General features: G+C 38.1%; 1 protein-coding gene across 2 annotated transcripts in view; it reads right to left on the bottom strand.

Annotated features, from left to right (window-relative positions):
• Positions 1–24,044, bottom strand: part of MCAM (melanoma cell adhesion molecule) — a 508,421-nt gene that overhangs the window by 14,316 nt on the left and 470,061 nt on the right. The window contains exons 14-15 of one of the 2 annotated variants that reach the window (XM_044081049.1): positions 11,258–11,405; positions 8,766–8,883 (exon numbers count right to left, since the gene is read on the bottom strand). In XM_044081049.1, coding sequence (XP_043936984.1) covers positions 8,766–8,883; positions 11,258–11,405 — 266 coding nt within the window. The remainder of the gene's footprint in view (positions 1–8,765; positions 8,884–11,257; positions 11,406–24,044) is intronic. The other variant, XM_044081050.1, reaches the window with a different exon arrangement.

Raw genomic sequence — 24,044 nt, 5'->3', positions numbered from 1 at the left:
TAAATTATATCCTATCCTGTTGTCCATCAGTACTTTCCTTAATTTCCTCTCCATCACTATTTCAAAATTCTTAAGTTGCTGGTTTAATGGTGGATTAAACACACTTCTTTTCCTAAGGTTCCCCTGCACCTTACTGTTGTCCCTTTGTTCATGGAACATCAATTCAAGATTTTTCTTCCTTGTAAACATTTTAAGGTCAATTAACACTTTATTCAAGTCTGCCTGCCTATTGGGCACAAATTTCATTCCCTTAGTAAATAGTTGGAAATGAACATCAGAAATTTCTACACCACTATAATTATAAATATTGTAATTCTCTGATTTCCACACAATTCCCTCCTTAACTATTTGTTTTACCCTCTGAGGGGCCTCAACACTCCCACTTAAACGCCCTACCATTCTCTGTAAGGCCTGCTCTTGTTCTGGTACCTTTGGTGTTGTACCCCCCCCCCCCTGGTAGTTTTTTTGTGGGTTCCTCTGGTAGTAGTTTTTAATTCTTTCAGATCTCCTCAACTCTGGGTATTCATTTTCCTCCCTACTAACATCCCTTTCCCCACTTTCTACATAGTCCTCTTCATCCAAGTTTTCCTGGTTATAGACAATAATAAACTTTTGTGGAAAAAAAATCCCTAGGTTTTGGGTAGTTAATCTTTTCCTTATACTCCATAATATCCCTGTCAAGCTTTTTACATTTCCTCTCAAAAATACTATTCATACTCTTCTCAATATTCCTCAGCGTGTTTTGATATTTAACCTGGTTGTCTTCCACTGAAAAAAGTAAATCCTTAGTAATGCATTCATTCACCTCTTCTATTCTTTTATTTAAATCATCCATAACCCTAATGTTTTCTTTAATAATAGCTTTAAGAATTTCAAACCCACACACATCAAAAATATGCAAGAGTTCAACATGAAATTCACTGCCTACCCTGACCTTATTCAGGTACCTGCAAACCCTCAGACCCTTAGGCACAATTTTTAGACTTAGACATTCATTTAAATATGCATTTTCCATTTCTAGGTTTTTAAATTTAAATAACATTTCATCAAACACTCTCAAATTATATCTAAAAGTTGAATTGACTTCATTTAAAGGCACTTTATATGCATTTTTAGTTTTAAAATTGTACTTAAAATTGTAAACATTTTCAAAGTCCACATTAGGTTGGTTGAGATGTACAGCGTTATCTCCATTTAAATTACCTGCAGTCCTGTTACTGGCTGTAACATTACTGTAACTTCTAGGTATGTTTCCAAAGTTTTTACGCCTCACCACCCTATTATCGCTACTGTTCACTGTGGAAGGCGGGCAGGCATCCTCCTCCGTATTCCCCGAAAAAATAGTTGGAATCCCCACATCCCCTTGTAACACACCGTGGCTTGGGCCAATGTTCTGGCTCCCTTCGCCTCGATCAGGACTGGAAATAACACTCCTTCCTCCGTTTCTTTCTCTTTCTCTCCTAGGGAGAGCCTCTTGGTTGTTCGGTAAACCGCTCATAGTACCTGTTGAAGCAGTTTTCAACCTGTACATCACTTCCCTGATTAGAGAATGAAAGCTCTTCAGGAGTGTGCTAATGTACAGGTAATACCCACTGAAAAACAAGTCTGCACCTTCACAGCAGCATATTAAGCTGCCATGAAGCTCAGACAGAGAAAAAGCTAACATTTGCTATTTTTTATGCTTGCTGAACAGCACTTTGCTATTTATCAAACGTAAAATAAAATGAAAAGTTAAAAAGAAAAAAAATGAAATAAAGCATGTGCGCCACTGCATATTTGTTTGCTTGTGTATGAGTGCATGTGTGTGTGTGCTTGCATGCATGACAGCTTAGGCAATCGATCAAGAGAGAGACACAGAGAGAAAGACACACAGAGACAGTGCTGATTGCTGTATACAGAGATTGTGAACAGTTTATATTTTTAATGTCTAGCAGAACTGACTTGTTTAAATTCTGTGTGTTTTTTCTATTTTTATACAGACATTGTAAATAAAGATACAGAAGCAATATGAGGTAAAATCAGGAACAGTAAATGGGTGGTCATAATATGTTGAGTTCTGTTTTTTTTTTTTTTTTTTAATAATTGCACTGAAGGACACATTTGAGGATATGTTCCTTCAAAAAGTGACTGTAACTGGTGTGCATTTATGTGTCTATGTTTCTGTATCTGTATATGTCTGTGAGTTTGAAAAATTAGGAAGAGGAACTGTTTTATTTCAAAATATAATACAGTAATTAAAAAAAAACAATTCAGCAGATAGCCCATTCTCTAAGTGCAATAATGCCCTCTGGGGTGGGTATTATTGACCAAATAATACCCTTTCAGGTGCCTACGGCATCATACCACATAATAACTCTGGGTGTGTGTTATGTACATAGTAACACAGACTCTCTTGGGCATTATTGCTTAAATAGTGAACATGACAGGAGAAGTAGCACTACTTCTGTGACATTACAGTCTTACAAAAAAGAGTTAGGTCACTGTTTCTAGCTTTAATAATCCAGATACAGGATTGAAAAAGTCATAAATGTAGGAACAGACTGCAAAGTTATTTTTAAGTAGGAACTGTCAGGTACAAATGAACAACACTAAACATCTTCTGGAAAGTATGGCCTGGAAATAACAAACATTCTTACCATATTATTTTAAATACATGATTTTCCTTCCTTAATAGGGCCTATGTTGGGTGTTAGTTCTCCACCAATTCCTCGATTTAGGCTGTCTGTATTCTTGTGTGATGCAAACTGTGATGTAACATACTGACTGGGAGCTCACCAGTGTGCACCTGTCACTAGTGAGCATATCCCTGGAAATGAAGACATAACAATGTAGGCCCAGCACTAAATTATTAAACAAGTGATATACTAATATACACATGTCCAGTGTCAACAGCTGGTCTTGATGCCCTCACCTGTATGGTGATGGTAAGAGAGTATTAACAACTCATCAAGGAGGGACCTGTACTAGATGAGTTGATATGATACAAGTTTCTACTCCATTACACATCTAATAGGCACTAAGTTTGGGTAAATGGCAAATATTATTACAATGGTGGAACAACCCAGAGTACTATGCTAGGCTGCAGGTCAGATGAATGAGTCTTGAGAATAGATTTTTCAAAGGTAGCTTGACTTATTAAGCCACATTTGAAACCACTCTTGGTAAAGGTATGTATTGAGGCCAAATGACCACAGCACAAATATCTGCTTTACAGCCATTCTTGAAGCAAGCAATGAAAGCAGCTAGTCCTTTAGTGGTATGAGCTCTGGTCACAGTGTTTGCTGATGGACACTTGGCACTCTGCTTTGTAAAAAAATGCAGCCGGTAATGCCAGCTCCATGCTGCAGAGGGATAAAGCCCTGACTGCGACCTGGATAACACATGACTAATTAGTGATCAGTTTAGAGAGTTGAAAGAGCTGGCACAGAAAGGTGAGCGTGAGCACCATGTACCTGCTTGCCCATCTCAGGATGAGGAAGATGTACTGGGTCAACTGTAGTACTGACAGATTTTTATGAAACAGGCACATGGTATGCAGTAAGCTGGAACAAGGGTGACATCTTAGCATCATTCATGTCATGAATGTGAGATAACTGCAACTGCATGTGAGCAGAATATAAGCCTGCATAAACACTGATGAGCAAGACTTGTCGAGCTAATGTCAACTGTCAGGGGAGGGGTTAGGCAACTACTGAAAAAAATAAAATGAACTTCCCACACTTTTTGGCTCACTGGAATTTTACTCTCATACTCCCGCACGCAAAGCTTGGGTCATTTCAGGATAGGGGGCAAAAAACCGGTCACTAAAACATATGGGAGGCCTCAATGGTCAGGGAGGTGCAAGAGAAGTAGTACCTAAAACATGGAGCTGGCCACTGTTGACAAGCCCTTCCTTCCACAAGCAAATGAGATGGACATCTGGCCTATCCTACTAAAATCATATGCACTTCTCAAGTAATAGCAGCATCGCTGGTGCCTGTTCAGAATGTGAAAAAAACTCTCATCCCTGGTTTCTGCTGCCATCAAGGAAACAGTGAGATAAATGGACTGGTTCAGGAAAATCTCTGAAATTACTTTTGGGATGAAATGAGGGTTTCTTGTGGAAGACCAGACTGATTCCTTACATATAGTGGCATGAGCCTCAGAGATATGATGTGCAGAAGTGATGGCCACCAAGAACATGTACAATGAATTAAAATAAACTCCTCAAAGCTAGCAGGCTCAAATGACCAGTGGGTAATCCTGTCAACCATTATGTTTAGGTCCCACGGGGAGAATGGGGACTTCAACAGGGTATGCAGATGATGCGTTCCTTTACAGAACTGCTTGACCAGCCTGTGTTGGCCACACTTATGCCATTCTTAAGGAGGTGATGTTTAGAAACACCTGACGCAGTTAATCAGTGTCATGCTCTTCCTAAAGACAATACAAACAAAACCATTGTGGATATTGGCTGGGAACTTGATTGCCATACAGATACTTGTTATGATGATTAGGAAACTAAATGAAGGACTTTACCAATGAAAACATAGACTGAGATCTAAACAGTGTCATAAAAATAATAATAAAAAAAAACAGGTGAGCTTCAGAGAAGCATGTTATGTGGTATTTATGTTATTTTACAGCATGTGTAACATACCTGTGCAGATGTCCCCGATTTTGCTGAAAATATTTGCCAAACTCATACCGTGGTGAAGTAATACCCAACTGAAAACTCATTAAGGAGGGTCCTTAGCATACATGCTACAGTTCTCAGCTTAAGCAAATGCAACTACATTTTAAGGACCCTTTTCAGCCACTACTGAGGCCTAAGGATATGTGGATATTTTTTTTTTGAGGAAATTGAGTTTTTGGAGAACACTAATGCAAAGGAATGCTTGCAAAACTCAACACAGATTGTCAGCAGAGGTCAAGATTGATCCCAAGATCCTGGACAACTGAGGCAGATATCTTACCACTAAGCCAACATATGCAAATGTTTCAAGACAAACACTCAACTGTATCTGAAAAAAAAACATTTAGAGAGATCTCTGCAAACCAAATAAAAGGAAATAATTCTTGCTAGACACTGTCAAAAAAGGCAGGAAGTTACAGGACTCCCTTGGTCCAGAAAGTTTTGATGAGAGCACAAGAGCACACTGTGGGATAAAGAAACATCTAGAAAATAAAATTGTCAGTATGGCAACTGCAAACTCCAGTTTGAAGAAAACAAATTATAAAAAATACTAAAACTAATGAAACGACAGTAGTCCTGTAGAGAACATCAACACATAATGAAAAACATGTTTTGATATTTGTGGCTTTACCATCCTCCTGTTGGATAAGGCAAAGTGCTCAGACTATAGCGGGGACACTGAGTTACAGCATGATCTTTCATAGCATGGTTATTCAAGAATGCCTTCAGTTGCCTGATCAACCTTTGAAGTTGGATAAAAAAACTGCTATCAGTGGAGGAGTGTACTCAATCACCTTGTGGGGCACTTTAAAATGTTCACAGTGCAGAACTTAACTCTATGGGATTAAGAACAGTTTTGTAGATGAGTTTCTCTGTCTGATGAAATTAACTGGAAATGTGCATCACAAAGATAAAAACACTGATGGCAAAAAAAATAAAAGCATAAATGTACTTAAATCAGTTTTAAAGCAAACTCATCATGTGAGAAATGTGTGTGTAAATGTGCAGTTGTATGTCTGTATTACGGAGGGCAGCACTAAAGTTGTTCCATGCAAAACAAGTAGCTGACTGTCAAGAATTCAAAGTGCCTTTAGGAATAATTAATAAAGTAGTAAGCTTTAAATGTTGCCTGTCTGTCATACATATCACTGTTCATGACAGATCTAACAGCAAGTTAAAGGAATCCAGAGATTTCTGATACAGAAATTACAGGAGTGACAATAGAATAACAACTTTTCGGTGAAGAGTTTGTCATTACTGGCAACTGTGGAGGTGTCTGTTCTGAGACAAAAAGAAGAGTTACGGTTCACTTAACTCTTCCACTTTTTCAAATGATAATTGTCCCTAATCATCCACTTTATGTAGCTCATTTTAGCAGTAAATTCCTAGGGAAGGATTTGTATTGGACCTCATTCAAGCTTACAATGAAAAGAGTCAGGGGGCCAGTGCAGAAGAATAGAAAGAAGTCAAGGGACTGTATTCACTTCTACCACAAATACTGAGGTTCATACTTCTCAACTTCTTAGCTCAAGAAGTCTGGACAAAGCCTAAAATAATGGGGAGACAATGGTCCAAAATTAGGGACAGATTGTAAATATTGTTGTTTTAAACTTAGAAACAGCTAGAATAATAGGATTTCTATTAGCATATATTGCCTGAAGGATATGAAGTTTGAAACAAAAATGTATGCCATTATTTAGTGACTTCAATCCACAGTGACTTGCCAGAAAACCATACCTTTTATGAGGAACAAACCAAAAATGTGAAGCAAATATCTGGACATTCTCCAAAAACCTGGACAGTTGAGTGGTATTCTGAGGTTTCTGACCTTATAAGAGTGACCATTGTACTACAGGATGCACTGCCTTTCAGACGTGGCACGTTATCAGGTGATGAAGTGAAACACTTTTTTTTTTTTTTTTTGCAGAGTGAATGTGTAAATATATACACATACATACATACACATACATTACACACACACACACACACACACACACATATATATATATATATATATATATATATATATATATATATATATATATATATATATATATATATATATGTAGGGCAGCACAGCAGACAGTATTTTCACCTCACAGCAAGAGATGCCCCAGTTTGTTTTCAACAGGGATACCTTCTGTGTCAAGTCTGCATTTCCTCCCTGTGTTGGCATGGGTTTCCTCTGGGTGATCTGGTTTCCTCCCACATTACAAAGACATGTAGTGGGTGGATTGGACACTCTAAATTGGCCATAGGAGTGAGTGTGCATGCGAGTGTGTGATGTGAAGAACTACTGGGGCAGGGCTAGCCATCTGGCAGTGTAAACCTTGGCTCTGGGTAATTGTCACTGGTGAAGTGACACCCCAACTGTCTCTCGCTCTTTACATATGTGGATATATATATATATATATATATATATATATATATATATGTATATATGTGTGTGTGTGTGTGTGTGTATGTGATGCACAGCACTGTCAAGGAAAGAAAGATGTGGGACACTGAAGTCAACAGAATATTAACCCATTACTCATCTATGAAAAATAACATGTTTTCAACTACAGCTATTTCGCATTTTGTTCAGGTGCTCTACCTTATTGCTAAAGAAATATATGTATTAGACAATTTCTCAGTGAGATTGAGTTTATTCAGCTCATTAAAAGTGTGAAGTTAATGTTGCTGGTAGTGGTAGCAGAAGAATACCTTGTGGATCAAATCCCAGGATAGGGGGCCAGTGAGCCAGGAATTAAAGTTACAGCTACATCCCCAGCTCACTCTCTCAGTCACCAATTCAATTTTTTTCACTGTCTGTGTACAGCAATTATCCAACTGGGACTTTAATGATGAAAAATATTCATCATTTAGTAAAATGAAATAAACACAGCTGCATGCTACTGGGAACATAGCACAAACCTTAACATGACAGCAGTGGGAAGGAGTGTTGTTCCCTATCTCTTCCAGCAGGTGGCATGTGTGTGTGTGTGTGTGTGTGTGTGTGTGTGTGTGTGTGTGTGTGTGTGTGTACGTGTACGTGTACGTGTGCTAGTCCCATCCTCATCCAGTACAGAGTAGTGTAAATAAAGCTTCAGTAGAAGCATTTACCATTGGGGGGGGTTCACAACTGTTCTACCCCCCGCCTCCCCCAACAGAATTCAAAGTAGGCAGCTGTAGAGAAGAACCAATTATGATGCCTGTTAGTACAGAAAGAAATAATCTGCCTAAGTCAGTGCAGACCCATGTTTCTTTAGCAGCCTGGGAGCTGGGATGCATATGGCCATAGCCTCTTTCTCATTTTTTATGAGGGAGAGAAGTAGACACTTCCCTGCTACCTAATAACCTGGGGAGAAAACTCTTTTTTGATGATCAAATGAACTCAGCGGAAATTCCCACAGCCACTAATGTTCACAGATCTATTCCCATTGATGGCTTTACCCCCACAGTATAAGTGTGACTACTTCTTAGCCCTTTCCCCCATAGGAGAACTAATAATGGATATTTAATGAAGTTCTAATCACATGATGTCAACAAAGTGGGGTCGGCAGCAAAATAAATAAATAAAGACTGCAATGACTGTGACCTGTGAGGGAGTTCATAATTAAGCTGATTCCAATAACTGTCCATGTTGGTAAAGATGAAAAAGCCTATCTGAAGTGGCAGGACAGAGAGATGAACGTCACACCAACACAGTAGCTGTATGACTAAGGTCAAAGCATCTATGGGGACATCTGTCAAAAAGAATGACACACAGAATGTACACAGAGGGAGGGAGCTACTGCAGTCACAACCTTCACCAGACGGAGTCACGGAAGGTCATAGTATAAAGGCTCACAGCATGGGAGATCTCACAATTACCCCAGTCCCATCTTCTTTTTGTAGGACTTAACACTGTTAGTAAAGGCATAGACTCACAGACTCCAAGGTAGTTCAAAGCTTTTTGGGTCAAACTTCTTACTGCAGGATTCACTTTAGGTAGGAATTAAGGAAACTGGCAATAGGCTCATCTTTTTACTCCTTCAGTCCCTTCTGTCGGGATACATAATGTAGCTTTGTCTTACCTCTAATGCATTGTTTTTATTTTGCAACCCACCTGGTCACCAACAGGCTTCTTTTCTCCATTCATTCCTTGAAGAAGCCCTGTTTGTTCAGCTGTTTTGTCGGTCTTCATTTCTACTACAATATCATCTTTGCTTCCATTTGTCTTTGTGCTGTTAGAGGATGGAAAAGTGTTCAGCTAATTATTTTGCTAAAATTTAAATAACCATATTTCACATTTCTAAGACAAGGCTCTGTTATTCTTCTGAAGTGGTGACATTCCAAGTACACAAAGCAAGGGGTGCTACCCACCAACAAAGTCTGTGGCCACTAAGGTTCTGTGGGGGCACTAAAGCTTTTTAAAATTTGGAAATTTATATAAAAAACTTGATATGAAAAACTAATCATCATGTTTTTGACAAAGTCAGTGCAGCTCAGAACACTGCATGATCTGATCAGACCACCCCATCTCCAAAGTTAAAGAGACATTATGTACATAAAATGCCCATCAAGGTCATTGATGTAAAATGGTGCCCGATGCTGCTTATCTTAGACATTTCCAGATTAGTATGTCCAAGTAAAGGAAGGGCACAACTGTAAGGTACTTATGTTAGATAGACAAGCCAAACTAAGTTGAATTTATCTACCTGACACAAAACTGCCAAGGCAATGGTCTGCATTCTTCCAAATCCTAGTACTTTTGTAACTTTTGACTTTATCCACAGCAGGCGTTGCTTTGAAATCTCCCATTCTTTCACCACACAGGAACACAAACAAGCTTCTGTCTGGGACTTGCTGAGTTCTACCCTCTGACCATCAACACCCTAGCACTTCTTGAATAATTTCCTGTGGCTGTGAAGGCTAACAGGAAAGAAAATCTGTGAAGACAGGTTATTGACCTTGCAGTATTAGACTGAATCTATGACTGACAGTTAAAACAGCTTATGCTACAGTGGGAAAGGCTTTGCAAAACAAAAGTCAATATCAAAATGCTAGCTATAACATTAAAGTCACCACACCATAAAGTACCAGGGTGACCAAACAAACAAGCTGACTTATCTCTCCTTTTCATCCTAGAAAACCCAACATTCTTGTGCTTATGTGGTGGCAGTAGCCCATCTAATGCAGACTTTGCTTTCCCTTTCCACTGATCGTACCACAGAGTCAAGTTAGTACTCAATCTGGAAATGCTCAGCATGTCTTGCAGGTACTCTAGGGATTACTCTGACCTCCTAAGGCCAGGTGTACATAATGCATACAAAAGAAATGCCAGTATAAATAAAATAATTCACAGTGCTGGATGTTACAGCTACTGTGCTGACCAGTTCTTGTAGGCATGGCAAAGAACAGACAAGGTGTGTGTGTGTGTGTAAAGAAGCATCACCACTAAAGAAGAGCATCACTTCTCTGTTTTTGCATTGACACATCAATTTACTTTAGCAAATTATCACACAGCACCATTATGTCTCAACCTAGATACACTTGTTGTGTAAGCAAGATTAGGGTGTCTTATTTTAGAGCTGGCGAGCGAAAAAGCAGGTCCCCACTTTAGATGCTGAAAGATTACAGTACACTATTCCTTTTCATAGAAGGATAGAAAAGTGCAGCAAGCAGTCCTGCTTTTGATGTGGGGAGATGTAATAGATATCTACCCCACTTTAAAGATGGAAACAGGAGACAGGCAATGGGACAGAGAGAATGACAGCACACTACCTCACTCCAATGGTGGGCAGATGTGGACATAGCAGAGTGTATGTTAAGGAATGAAAACAACATTCCATTTCAGTGATGGAAGAAAAGGAGAGAGACATAGACACATACAAGGGACTGCACCAACTGCAGAATTTCACAGAGGACAGAGCACATTATCAAAGTTCAGATGTGGGAATAGAAGACAGATTGTACTTAAGATTTTAAAAGCTCAAAGGCAAAAACAGCAGACTATACCAATACTCAGATGCACAACAGACACAGGAGAAAGTGTGTGTTCAGAAGGAGGTAAGAAAAAAGGTTTTACATTGTTTCATATCTGAGATCCATGCCAGAGCTGGCTATATAGACAATGGAATTTACACATTTAGTATTTTAGTGTGCTTGGTAAGTCAGGACAACAGATGAATTCTGACACTTTAAAGGAGAAAAACAATCCTGATAGAAATCAGGACAGAAGAGAAGGATGACACTGAAAGCACGGTGTTTCCACTTTGTGTTGCAGGAAGAAACAGCAGTGGGTTTTTGTTAGCAAAGAATACAGTACAAAGAGTGGAGTCAAAATGGAAGCTTAAAGGTAAAAACAGCACAGTATTCTGTTAAATCAAAATATAAAGTCTTCAGCTAATAAGATTAATGTATAGCTACTTTGTAAAGACTACAGAGACCAAAGTTTAAGTTGAGCATTATCTTATAGTGTCTGTGCAAACAATTTACAACTTCCATGCAGAAACTGTAACTAATGACCTTACACTATAAGTGATACTACAAATCAACTGAAAATGTTTGCTATGTATTTTATAGAATGGGATCTTAAGAGTATTGTGCTATACTTACATGTCTTTTTTCCCTGAGCGACCACATGGGATTTTGCCTTTCTTGTACAGGAAATACAGTACAGCACCCAGAATGGCAAAAACAAGAATGCAGACAATGACAACGACAATGATGATGCCCTTACTCTCTTTCTGCAATGGCGCTTTAGCTGTTAAACATAAAATAATAATTAGTATGTCACAAAATCTGGCATCTTTATCTAATCAGCAATAATTACTGTACAACTACAAGCCACAAAGTTCTTAAACACTATCATTACCAAGTATGTATCTGTTCATTTGCACACTGCTACAGCTTTGACTCAAGTGTTCATTAACAATGACTGTGCTACAAACAGCAGTGGGTATGATGTGAAGGTTCAGAATGAGTCTTTGTAACAAGTTTATAAGCTACAGGACTATAACAACATTTGCCAGTGTTGTTAGTGCTTGTTACAGCTAAGCCACGGATGCAGTACCATACATAAGCCAACTTGTTATCTGTGTAGTTCATACACATTAGAGGGAGTGGTTAGACAAGGCACAGCTAAGTGCCTAATTATCCTCACACTTGTTCAGACACAACAGAGAACACTACTGCACTTCAGACATATTTCTTAAAAAACTGTACTATTTTTATTCTACAGTGTGATTACCCTTTAAATCCCAAGAGATTTCAATTTGACAATGCAGTCTCAAATATGAAATTCAATGTTACTGTAGCTGCAGTTTTCCTTTTACATTTCAAAATCTGTTTAACTACTAAAGCTGCAACCAGGCATATCAATCCACCGCCAACACTACACCCATTAGCATTCACAAAAGCTAGTTACTGGCTACAGGTACACTAAAATAAAGTGCTTGATATAAAGCAGCAGTTTGAAGTTTAGTTTCAAAAGATGAATGTACAACACATACATAAATACATACATACAGTATTAGAGTAGTATACAATTTATCTGGTCTACCAGTTGGCTCTCTCTCTCTCTTCTCTAATCCTTATCCCTGTTTTTCAGTTATTCAATGACCTTTTAAAAATTAATTTAGTTTGCTGTAATAGTCTGCTACCATTATCATATACACACTACTTCCTCATTTCCAAGCTGAAGGTTAAAACTTCTGTTTGGAGCTCATGTACCTCTCTCCTTGCATGCTCCATTGGACAGCTTTTTTCTCAGTTACTCAATGATTTTGTGCATCTAAACCATATACACTGTACTTTCACACTGCTTCCCTTCTACCTCTGCAGCCTTCAGAACCTGGTGCAGAATTCCACACAAAGCTTCATCCGTATGTAGATTGACAGAATTACTATCTTGTTACTGACGTTTATGACAGAGGAGAAGCAACCCAGTGTCCTGCTGACCCTGACTGCTACCTTTTGACCATGTGGTTCACTCCTGCACTTAAAATTGCCCTTAATTATTATCATGTTTTGTGTGATTTTTGTGGTAGCAATGCTGAACACACTAAACAGTTTTGTTCCCAAGGCCAACCCCTGTGTCACCTTTCTCTTTGTAACTCCTCGCTTTGCTTCTCTCTTTGTCCTTCTTTCAGCCATCTCCTTAGCCACTGCAGTGTCTTCCCTTACCCTCTCTGCCTTCTCTTGAGCACCAGCCATGTCTATTTTGGCACTACAAGAAATTCCAGCTATGAAGCTATAATGGCTGAAACCCCTCTACATGTAGCAATAAAATAGTTTTTGTATGCTCATGGGCTGAGACTAAAATTGGTCACTGTGACTGATGCACTACATCAATTAACAAATTGAAATAAATACAACTGGGCCAATAAGCTGCACTCAAAAAGCTGGACTTATTTTTCATGTAGATTAAACAAAACAACCACAGTTATTGCCCTAAAACTACCCTGTGCCTGTCCCACCCACCCCATGCATTATTTCATTTATACTTATGGGCAATCTCCTGACTCAACCATATTTCACTAGATAACTAATAACAAACATGCCATTAATTCACAATTACATTTTACTAATGTTATTGTTACTGTTGTCTATACAAATACTTATCTCAAATTATTTTATACTACACCACATTATACAACAAAAATCGTTAAAATTAATATTTTTTCCACCGTACATAACTGACACCTGTGCAGCTACACTTCATTCTTCATCCCTTACTTCATCTATAACAACCGTAGTAAAAAAAAACTTTAAAGCTTAGTGGTTTCTACCTCTAACAACTGTCTAAAATGTAGCATACCAATGACAAAAAATATACACACCAACCTCTGTGTAAATTTACAAGCCATGTTAATGTACAAAAATCCCCTAGAACAAAGATCTTCTTCTTTATTAATCAATGTTACTGAGTATCAGGTCACAACATGTACTTCCTACTTCAGTCCCATAACAACCAACCAAACACAGATCCTCCTGTGTTTAAATTCTATTCTATGTTCCTCTTCTGACAAAAAAAAATGGCCACCTCTTCATTAAAAAAAAAAACACACACAAACTATAGAGGTATCTGCAACAGACTGACACAATTACATGATTGGATTTCATGCTACAAACCTACCATTTCCAGTAAATTAGAACAATTCCTTAAGTAGTACACATCTTAAATGAAATGACTATCACTTCTGTAGGCTGTCATGTGACTTGAATACACCGGACATAAAAATGTGCTGGTTGAGCTGCTATTCCTATCAAATATAAGCTTATCGTTTTTGTTCTTCCCACACAGCCCAGAACAAACAAATCCAGAACCCATGTTCTCATTTCAGTTAAGTAGCATTCCACTTGAAATAATGCTTTCAGGTGATTAAAACTTAAACCGGAATCTAGAGTATGACTTAAGGATCCACCACCAAACCCAACAATCTGGTTTAACTCATTTAATAAATTTGAGTGGACAAAGCTTCCAGGAAAACACAGTATACTGTACTAGACAGGATCCTAGTACCAAATTCTATCAGCTTCTCTGCAGCTGGAATTCTCCTTCACTTTATCAATGACTGTTCACCTATTTTCTGTGGAAAAAAATCAAAGCTTCCTTCTCACTGCTTTATACAAAACAGCAAAATGTGCAAGTTTAGTCTAGATGATTTTGTCACAACTCCAAGATCTGTGAATTGATAACCCCTTTGGGCATTTATATGTAGCCATCAAGTACTTCACCACATACCTGAGTATTTTAAATCATGCAGCCTGTATTAGGACATAAATAATAAACAACAGAAACCTCTCCTAGGTTACCATACAGCATAAAAAACATATTATTAGAGTATTGATGTTGCCTGAAAATCCTACTAAATATCTAATGCATAGGCACATCAAAATTAAAATACACAGCTTTAAAACATGGTAAAACACTGCTCAAAGCATTAAAAAAAGCCTACAATAGAATCTCTCTCTCACACACACACACACACACACACACACACACACACACACTAGTCAGATAAACCTAGAAATTTTGAAGTTGCACTAATTCACTTACCTTCCCAGGTGAATATCACACCCACAGCCCTTTCCCCCAGGTTAATACCTCTTGGAGTTGTACATAACTCTGGCACCACCTCCCAAACCTATTCAGAACTATTCAGTTACCTACAATTAATAAGGATCCCCTCAACAACCACCCTCTTGATATTTCTACTACCACTGCAAGTAACTTACATTTTTTCCCATGTACCTACTAATATGACTTATGAAATGCTGAAAAAATGAAAACTTTTGTTAAATTCAGATGAGTCTTCTGACCTGGCATGCACTTAGCCTTGCTCCTTAATCCATTTTATACTCACTTTTAATAAATTATCAGCAAAATATAGGTCTGGCTTTCATTCCTGAAAATCTGATATTCTAATCCCATTTCACAAAGGTGACCCATCCACTGACTTAGGGCAATGCAGATCTATTGCAATCCTTCCCATGCCAATACATTATCAATATACTAGAAAATGCATCAATCACCAATTATTGAACCACAATAATAACTAAGAGAAGAGCGATGTACCACACCATAAAACGTATCTCAGCAATTTATTCAGAGCTGTATCTCAACAAGACAAAAAACAACAAACAATGGATTAGCGCTTTCAGCTATCAAAGCCTTCTTCAGATCCACAGTCAAAAGCCACATCTCAATCTAATATAAAGCATATAACAGCCAATGACAAAAAACATGTAAACAAGCTGCTTTGCTCTAACCAATACAAGTGCTTATACAAGCGCTTCATCATCCAATGTGTTTCGTTATTCTAATTAGCTTTGACTAGCAAGTTAAGATGAAAACTATAAATTAGACTTCACTTTCTCAAACATCATTGGTCTCAGCTAGCAAATGAAAGCAGAAATGTAAATCAGACTTTACTTGCTTAAAAATCATTGGTTTACTTTAAACATTAGACAAAACCTAGCTTTAAACTAGCAAGTTCGCATGGAAAATGTAAATTAAACTTCACTTTCTCAAACATCATTGGTCTGGGCTAGCAAATGAAAGCAGAAATGTAAATCAGACTTTGCTTACTTAAAAATCATTGGTTTGTGTTAGACATTAGACAAAACATAGGGAAGCTCAAATCAAAAAATTATTCCCTATCGCTTTCATAAGAATAAAAGCCAAGTTGTTTCAAGTTCACTCATCAAAAAGCGCGATTCTATAAAAACATTTAACAAAACATATCTTACTAAAATATAAATAATTAAAACATTTTAGCATTTAAAAATATGTATGCAAAGTCCTTAATAACAAAGTGCTAATAAAATATATAAAATATAACATATCTGTAAATTATGTAATATATACTACCTACATAAAAATAAAAATTATTGAACCACTTCAGGAGGAATACTCTCTTTTTTAGTGCACAACATGGTTTCATGTTAAGACATGGAAGAGGGCCAGCTCTCCTGAACTTTACTAAAAACACCAGAGTCCCTGCAAAAACTGTTATATCAAAGCCATACTTTTTGACCTACACAAGGCCTTTTAAATGTTCAAACACAAAATTCCCACTTCCAGCTTATCTGCTTATCTATTATTTACTGATTTTCTAGCTACCTCAACTATCAAACCTTGTCATCAGGTGGTGCAATCAAACATCACCTGTACAATACACTCAACTTAGTGTTCCTTAATACTTAGTCCTTAGCCCCTTGTTATTTACAATTTTTAAAAACAATATGCCAAAAGTATGAAGTCTTATTAGCATTATTCAACATGCATATGATATCACCCTTCTGTAGTCCTACCACTGCATCCCTTAGATTAGATCCCCATTCCATGCTACCTTTAACAACATCTGAACATGTACTGAAGGCACTAGACTAAAAACCAGATACTAAAAATCTAGACTTATGTTTCTTCTACCAGGTTTCCAAAAACCCACCCGATATCTCAGATATTAAAATTACTCACACCAATTAGAAAAATCCAGAAGTAGTGTCTACTTTTAAACTTTTAGGCATGCATGTATAATATTTCCAGTTATATTCACAGAAACAAAAATTACTGTGCTCAGAAAAGCTTGTCTGTTATTATGATTTTCATATATACATATTCATTGAATTTATTGCTTTATGAATATGTAATCTCTGTTGTGAAACATGTTTCAGTACATTACATCTGTATTTCTTGTCAATCCTACTGATCTTATTTGATCTTGTATGTAATTTTCATGAGAAGCTTTTCTCCACAGGTCTCTGCTGAAATAGGCTTTCCTTAGTTGGACTTTCACAGTCCACAAACCAAATAAATAAAATTAAATAGAAAAAATAAGGGGTCAACTTACTTGCCATGTTTTCCCCACAGTGATTCAATTTGCCCCACTCCAATGGGTGAGAGACAGGAAGCCTCTTCCTAATCTAAGAAGGAATACTGTAGTTAGCCGGCTCTGTAGTACACAGGGCTAAAGCTCTGGATATAAACTATACAAACTGGGACTAAGTGACCCAGGGTTTGAAGGACATGGCAGGCAGGGTAGGAGGTGAACAGCTGAGGCTGGCTTGCATTGCCTGGGGGAGGGAAAAGGTCTACATTGCCTCAATGAGTTACACTTAAGGTACTCCCTAGAGTTTCAACCAAACCAAAGAATACTGTTCCAAAGAATGTAAGCATACATTAACTCAGTCATTCATTTATACAGTTATTTAATGCTCCTCTTTCCCCTCTGTGCCTGCAACTTATTGACTTCATGCATCTAGTCTGTTGTCCATTTGTTCCTCCATTGCATCAATCACTGTACCCCACAAGATTTTGTAACTATATCTACATTCTGTTGTGTTTGAGAATAAACTGTAGAATCTTCACTCAGTTCATCAATCTGAATGTCTTATGTATCTATAAAATGGATTTCTATTATGCTTACAATCTTTACATAAATTTTCCTCAAATTTTTCTTGATCTTGTCTCACACTATGTTTACTTTGTCTGTCTAGCTTATTTCAGTTTTCAAAGTTAATAGTCTGGCCTCTTTTCTATTTCTTATATTTTTTGTATCTAATCTTAATTAAGTTCCTTGCTCTTATTACAATATTCCCCATCCCCAACTTTATATGCCTAGATCCCGATGTTAAACATTTTTTATTTTTATTTTCTGCATTCAAAAAAATCCCTTAAAAACATCCCTTCTGCAGTTCTTCTACTTAATGCATCTCTCCAATTAGTTTTAGATAGTGACAGTTTTACTTCCATACAGTCTAATATTAATCTTCTGTGCATTGGTTTAGATTTTAGCTTGTCAAAATTATAACTTTTATAAACCCATGATCACTGCACATCAATGATGTCGTAAAACCTGACATGAAGTAACAGCCATTTTCCTAGGAAAACAAGTGTGTTTTGTTGTCAGGTAGTTTTTTTTTTTTTTTTTTTTTTACAATTGGAAGCAATTGTTGTTTCTGAATATATGCTATAAATAATTTCCTAACTAATGTTATTAAATCAGTATTAATATTACAGTCTGTTTCTGGTAAATTTAAGTCCATCATGTGGAATCACATAACATAACAAGATACTATCCCATTGCCAATAACGTGCCTGGTTTTGCAATTTCAGAAATATTACTATTCCTCTGCTACAACTACAATGTTCCAATTCAGTGTTATGTAAATTTTGTTTCTTAACTATGTTTGATATATGAATGACTGATACGCTACTGTGATCCTACTGCATCTACAATTTGGTAGCTAATTGTATATATTGTTTCCTAATTCTGTTCTAGTGTAATTCTTCTTTGTATCTCAGCATATTGTAACATACAGCATTATTACTGTAATTCTTCTCTGCGTATCAACATTTTGTAATATCTTTTCTGACTTTGCCTTTTAAACTAGGTTGTGCTTAAAAAAAGTCTTCAAACAACTGCATCTACCAGGTTATCAAATGTATCTATGTATAAGGTGTCCACTGTTCTGAGTGAACAGATTACAAGTATAACACACACATTCTTTCTCCTAATTTTTGTTTTCCTACTGATTTTCTTGTAGCCTTAAATATTGAGGGGGATTTCTAAAGGTTACCACAAAGTTAGACAACATGTACACTTAGTGTAATATTTCTGAGTGACTAGAAAGCACAAAAAATGAGGTAGGGATGTTCTTGAATACAGATTGTGTACACTTAGTGTAGGCATTAATTGATCTGGCCCATAGTCTTCTTCATTTAAAATTTCACACAAATTTATATCCAAGAGGCCTTTATCTAACAGGTCATCAAATCTGTTGTAAGTTGCAAACAAAACAATCCCTTTGAACTTTCTTTGTAAAATTCAGAATTAGGCAAAAGGATTTAGTTTTTCATTGTTGTGGCCAAGAATGATACGGTTGGATCCCTTACACTTCTGAGATTTTTTTTTTTTCATACTGCGTCTGTCTTGAAAAACAATACAGGCAATGCCAGTGTGGGTGTTGGTGGAGAGCAACAGTGACACTTCATTTTGTTTATAAGGCATGTGAATAAGGGAATTTCCTTGATGATATCAAGAATGACAATCCAAACTGTGCTCACAGCAAAAAAATAAAACAACTTGGAGCAGGCTGGCAAGTGTTGAGGAAAAGCATGTTTGTTTGTCTGTCATGTGATGTCACTGTGTGTTTTATAATGGGTGCAGTTACATCCCCAAATGCAAGATCTTCCAGATACCTTTTCTATAAATTGGAAAACGAATGGTGCCATCACAGAACATTAAGGCAGTCCAGATAACACTTTCTTTGGAGTGGAGACAGATGCCTGAATTTTGACAATGCAATGCCATTGGCAGGATGAAAGTATTAAACTGGTTGCTAGGACCAGTGGTTTTTTGCTCACTCAGTTGTGAAGGATGGTCCACTGTATCAAATGCTCTTCATAGGCCTAGAACTATTGCACAAGTGAGTAGACCTTTCATCCATATTTCTGTAAGCTGTGTCAGTAACACAGTAATATTATCCCTTCCTGTTGTTGTGTGCTAGTATTTTGCATATTCATTTGCCTCTATACCAGTATTTCAAGCAACATTGCTAGTGGGAAACGACACAGGCAAGTCTGAAACTGTTAGCTTTTAAGAGTTCCACTCTTAGGGATTGGAGTAACATGGTCAGTTTTAATGCTTGGAGAATCTGTACCTGTTAAAAGGGATCTTTTAATGACGTGTGATAGTGGTGCATTGATGAATGCAGTACACAGCTTTAAGAACATAAGAAAATGTCTTGTGGACCAGGTGATTCATAATCAAGCATTTTACTGATGAGCATGGGAATATGCCCTCTTTATTTTTTAAATAGAAATGGTGTTTTGTTTCTGGGTCAGTATGAGTACTTTTTCTAGGGTCTAAACTGGATGGTGTCATGAACTCTTGTAAAGATGTCTGCTTATGTCTCAGCCTAATTATTTGATAAAGCAGCAGTATGCTTGGAAGTTGGGGGTTGGAAAATATTTCTTGACTGGCATTTAGTGCAGAGAGGAATAAAGCTCCGACTTATTAATGAGCTACTTCCTGTTCCAAGGATACATGGTTTAGATCTTTTTGCCTTCATTTCACTACTGTATGACCTTGACCAAGTCAGTTAACCAGATAGTGCTTTTGGGCAATAACCTCTTTGATTACAGGCCTAGTAACTACCTATAAACCTGTAAGTTTCCCAGAAGAGGCACAGGTTTAGTGCTTTCGGGCAATAACCTCTTTGACTACAGGCCTAGTAACTACCTATAAACCTGTAAGTTTCCCGGAAGAGGCACAGGTTTATGATCAGGTGAGTTTGCTTGCTTCTAGTGTGAAGTATTTCTACAGCACAGATTTTTTTTTACATTTATATTTGAGATTGATGTAAGTCACACAGTTAATATTCTAATTTATTTACTTGTTTGAAAAACATACTACAGCCATTTGTTGAATTTTGATCCAACATTTGAGGACTCCATTTCAGAAGTATAAGACTCCATTTTGTGAGTCCTGACACTTCATAAAATAAAATGGGATTCATACAAATTCTGAAACGGGTCTATATTACCATGTCGAAAGACATGTTTGCCAAACATGTCTTAATCGACAGGGAAATACTGACCTGCTAAAATCCCGAACAGTCGAGTCAGCAAATTTTTTCCTAGGGGAAAAAAAAAATCACTTGGCAGTACACAACCCCCCCCCATACACATTCATACCCTACAACTTGGGGGGGCTTTGCCCCCACACTCCCCCTAACAAAATATACCAACTCCAAGATTGCATTACAGTGGGGAAAAGGGCAAATCCTCGATGATGGGTGAGTGATTTTTCCCCCTACAAAAAATGTGCTGACTCGGGCGTTCAGGATTTTAACTGGTCGATATTTCCATGCCAACTAAGACATGTTCGGCGATCATGTCTTTCGACATGCTAATATAGACATTTCTGAAACTCACTATTATACCTTTAAACTATATTTTTTTTGGAGGGGCAAACTGTACTACTATTGCCTTGCTGCTTATATATACTATGTAGAGCATCACTGTTACTTTGGAGAAGGGGGGAGTTCTTTGAGGTTCCGCAACCTTGGTACTTGTATACATTCATCACCATTTGTGCTTTCACTTCTGAAATTCTAATGATTGTATTTATGGTCCCCAGAATTTCAACAAGGATCTGCATTTAAAAAAAAAAAGCATCATACCTGTCTCCTTTTCCAGGAAGCCACGGTGGTACAGCAGTAGCATTGTTGCCTCACAGCAAGAGGTTCTCCTGTTCGATTCACGGCTGGAATGCCTTCTGTATGGAGTCTGCATGTCCTCCCCGCGGTCGAGTGGCCTCCAAAAGACATGCGTGAATGGGCTGAAGGTTAGGTGTCAGGCTGGTAACTCGGCACCATAAAAAAAATCTACTGCCAATCATTAGCGGACCGGAGTTCTGCTGTGGCAACCCCTGTCTCCTTTTCCAAGTTCTGTCTGTTTATCTGCATGTATGTGTTTGTCAGAGGTTAGGGTTGAGGAAGGTTTTCAAGGCAGTAAAGGGAAGGATCATCTTTGATACTGGAGACCAGTTAGGATCTGTAATTTCAACCACAAAAGCATAGTAGGGCTGAGAGATGAAGGACATTCTTTCAGTGTATTTGGGTTATGGTTTAAGTCTCCTGCCAATGAGTGAGACAGTAAAGTACAGTTGTGTACACTTACCATAAATGTAGATGTTCGAGTGTATTCACTGTTGCAGTCATTATATTTGGGTAATCCTGCTGGCAGGTTGCCCTCAGTCAGTCTGAATTCCAAAGTCCTGGGTCCTGCATCGGCCGCTGTCTTCCCTTCCCTGATGTCAGGTCATCAGGGGTATAAAAGAAGAGTCCGACGCCATTTTATTTAGTTTTTCTTGCCCCAGATGTCAGGTGCCCCCTAAAAGGGTAGCCAAAATTTATATACATATAAATACATGCACCAATATAAACTTTACCTTCATCTACAAGCAAATACACCACATAGGTTGTATGAATCAGAGAAGGAAAGATAGGTTCCATCAGAAGAAAAGGGGGATAGTGGAAGGGTAACCTGGACTGCAACAGTGAATACACTCGAACATCTACATTTATGGTAAGTGTACACAACTGTACTATGTTCTTCATGTTTCACTGTTGCAGTCATTACATTTGGGTAGAGTCCCAAAGCTATGGATGGGAAGCTGGAGCTAAACAGCATTAAGAGCGGCTATGAGGCCCTCCAGAACTGCAGTGGCAAGCCTGCCCAGGATTTAGAGTAGAGTGGCAGATGATAGTGCTTGGTAAAGGTGTGCACTGAACTCCAAGTAGCAGCCTCTAAAATATCCTTGGTTGGTACTCCCCTGAGAAAGGCTGCTGTAGTGGCTGCAGCTCTGGTTGAATGTGGCCTAATGAACTTAGACACTGGCTTGCCATGGCGTAAGTAGCAGAAACGAATGCAGTGGCCTATCCACTTTGAAATAGTCTGCTTTGAGATAGCCTTTCCTTGTGATCCTGCAGCATATGCCAATAGTAATTGTTCTGTCTTTCTGAAAACTTTGGTTCTGTCCAAGTAAAATCTTAGCTGTTTGTGTACGTCCAAAGAATGCAGAATTCTCTCCCCCTTGTTCTGTGGATTTGGATAAAAAGTTGGCAGATGAATAGTTTGGTTAAGAGACACACTGGACACCACCTTAGGCATAAATGTTGGGTTTGTCCTCAGAGAGATCCTGTCTGGATAAAACATGATAAAAGGTTCCACAGCCATGAGTGCCTGAAGCTCTGAAACTCATCTTGCAGAAGTTATTGCTAGGAGAAGATCTATTTTCCAAGATAAAAACTTTATATCAGCCATTGTTGAAAGGTGGCAGGGTGAGTTTTTCCAAGACATAGTTGAGGTTCCATGCAGGCATTGGTGATCTTCTTGGAGGTCTTAAGTTTTTGGCTCCTCTGAGGTACTGTTTTAGTAAGGGATGAGAAAAGATTGGTGGCTCTGTATTGTAATGAGCCAAAATGGCAGAGGCATGAATTTTAATAGATGAAAAAGATAGACCTTTGTCCAGCATCTCAGTTAAGTATTGCAAAATCTGAGGAATATTTGGCACAGCTGTATCAGTTCCTTGTGCTTGGTTCCAAGCACAAAATCTCTTCCATTTTCCAGCATAAGATTTTCTAGTACTAGGCCTTCTGGCCTCCAAAATGACATCCATCCCAGCTTTACTGAGAGGTGTGTTTTGTATGACTACATTATCCGCCATGCTGCCAGGTTTAAAGTCCTGAGTTGGCTGTGTAGGATCTGATTGTTTTGCTGGGACAGTAGATGAGGTATCTGAGGTAAGGTCCAAGCTGGGCATTGAGACAAGCTCCTTAGTATTGGATACCAGTACTGGTGGGGCCAGTCTGGGGCAATTAGTATCATCCTTGGCTTCTCCTGTTTGACCTTTAGGAGTACTTTGGGGAGGAGAGGCAGGGGGGGAAATGCGTATACTGATAGGTTTTTCCAGCTGAAAGACAGAGTGTCCACTTTCCATGCTTGTCTGTGATAAATCCTTGTGCAGAATCTTTTTAGTTGTTAGTTGTGAGGGGAGGCAAATAGATCTATGTCTGGGCATCCCCATTTCCTTATTATCATGCTGAAGACTTGTGGATCCAGGTGCCACTCATGGGGATCCATGAGGTTTCTGCTTAGTTCGTCTGCCAGAGTATTTTTCCTTCCTGGCAGGAATTGTGCCTGCAGGTGTACTTGGTAAGTCAATGCTGTGTACCACAAAGTCATGACTAGTCTGCAAAGAGGGTAAGAATGAGTGCCCCCCTGCTTGTTTATATACCACATTACTGTGATGTTGTCTGTCTTTATCAGTAGTTGTCCTGGATGTAGTAGGTCCTTGAAGGCTGTCAGGGCATTTTGAACTGCTAGCAT

Source organism: Protopterus annectens, chromosome 8.part0 (genome assembly GCF_019279795.1).
Source record: "Protopterus annectens isolate FY-2018-M chromosome 8.part0, PAN1.0, whole genome shotgun sequence".
NCBI lineage: Eukaryota > Metazoa > Chordata > Ceratodontiformes > Protopteridae > Protopterus > Protopterus annectens.
Note: the sequence above shows the minus strand (reverse complement) of the source record. Positions and strands in the feature narration are given on the sequence as shown.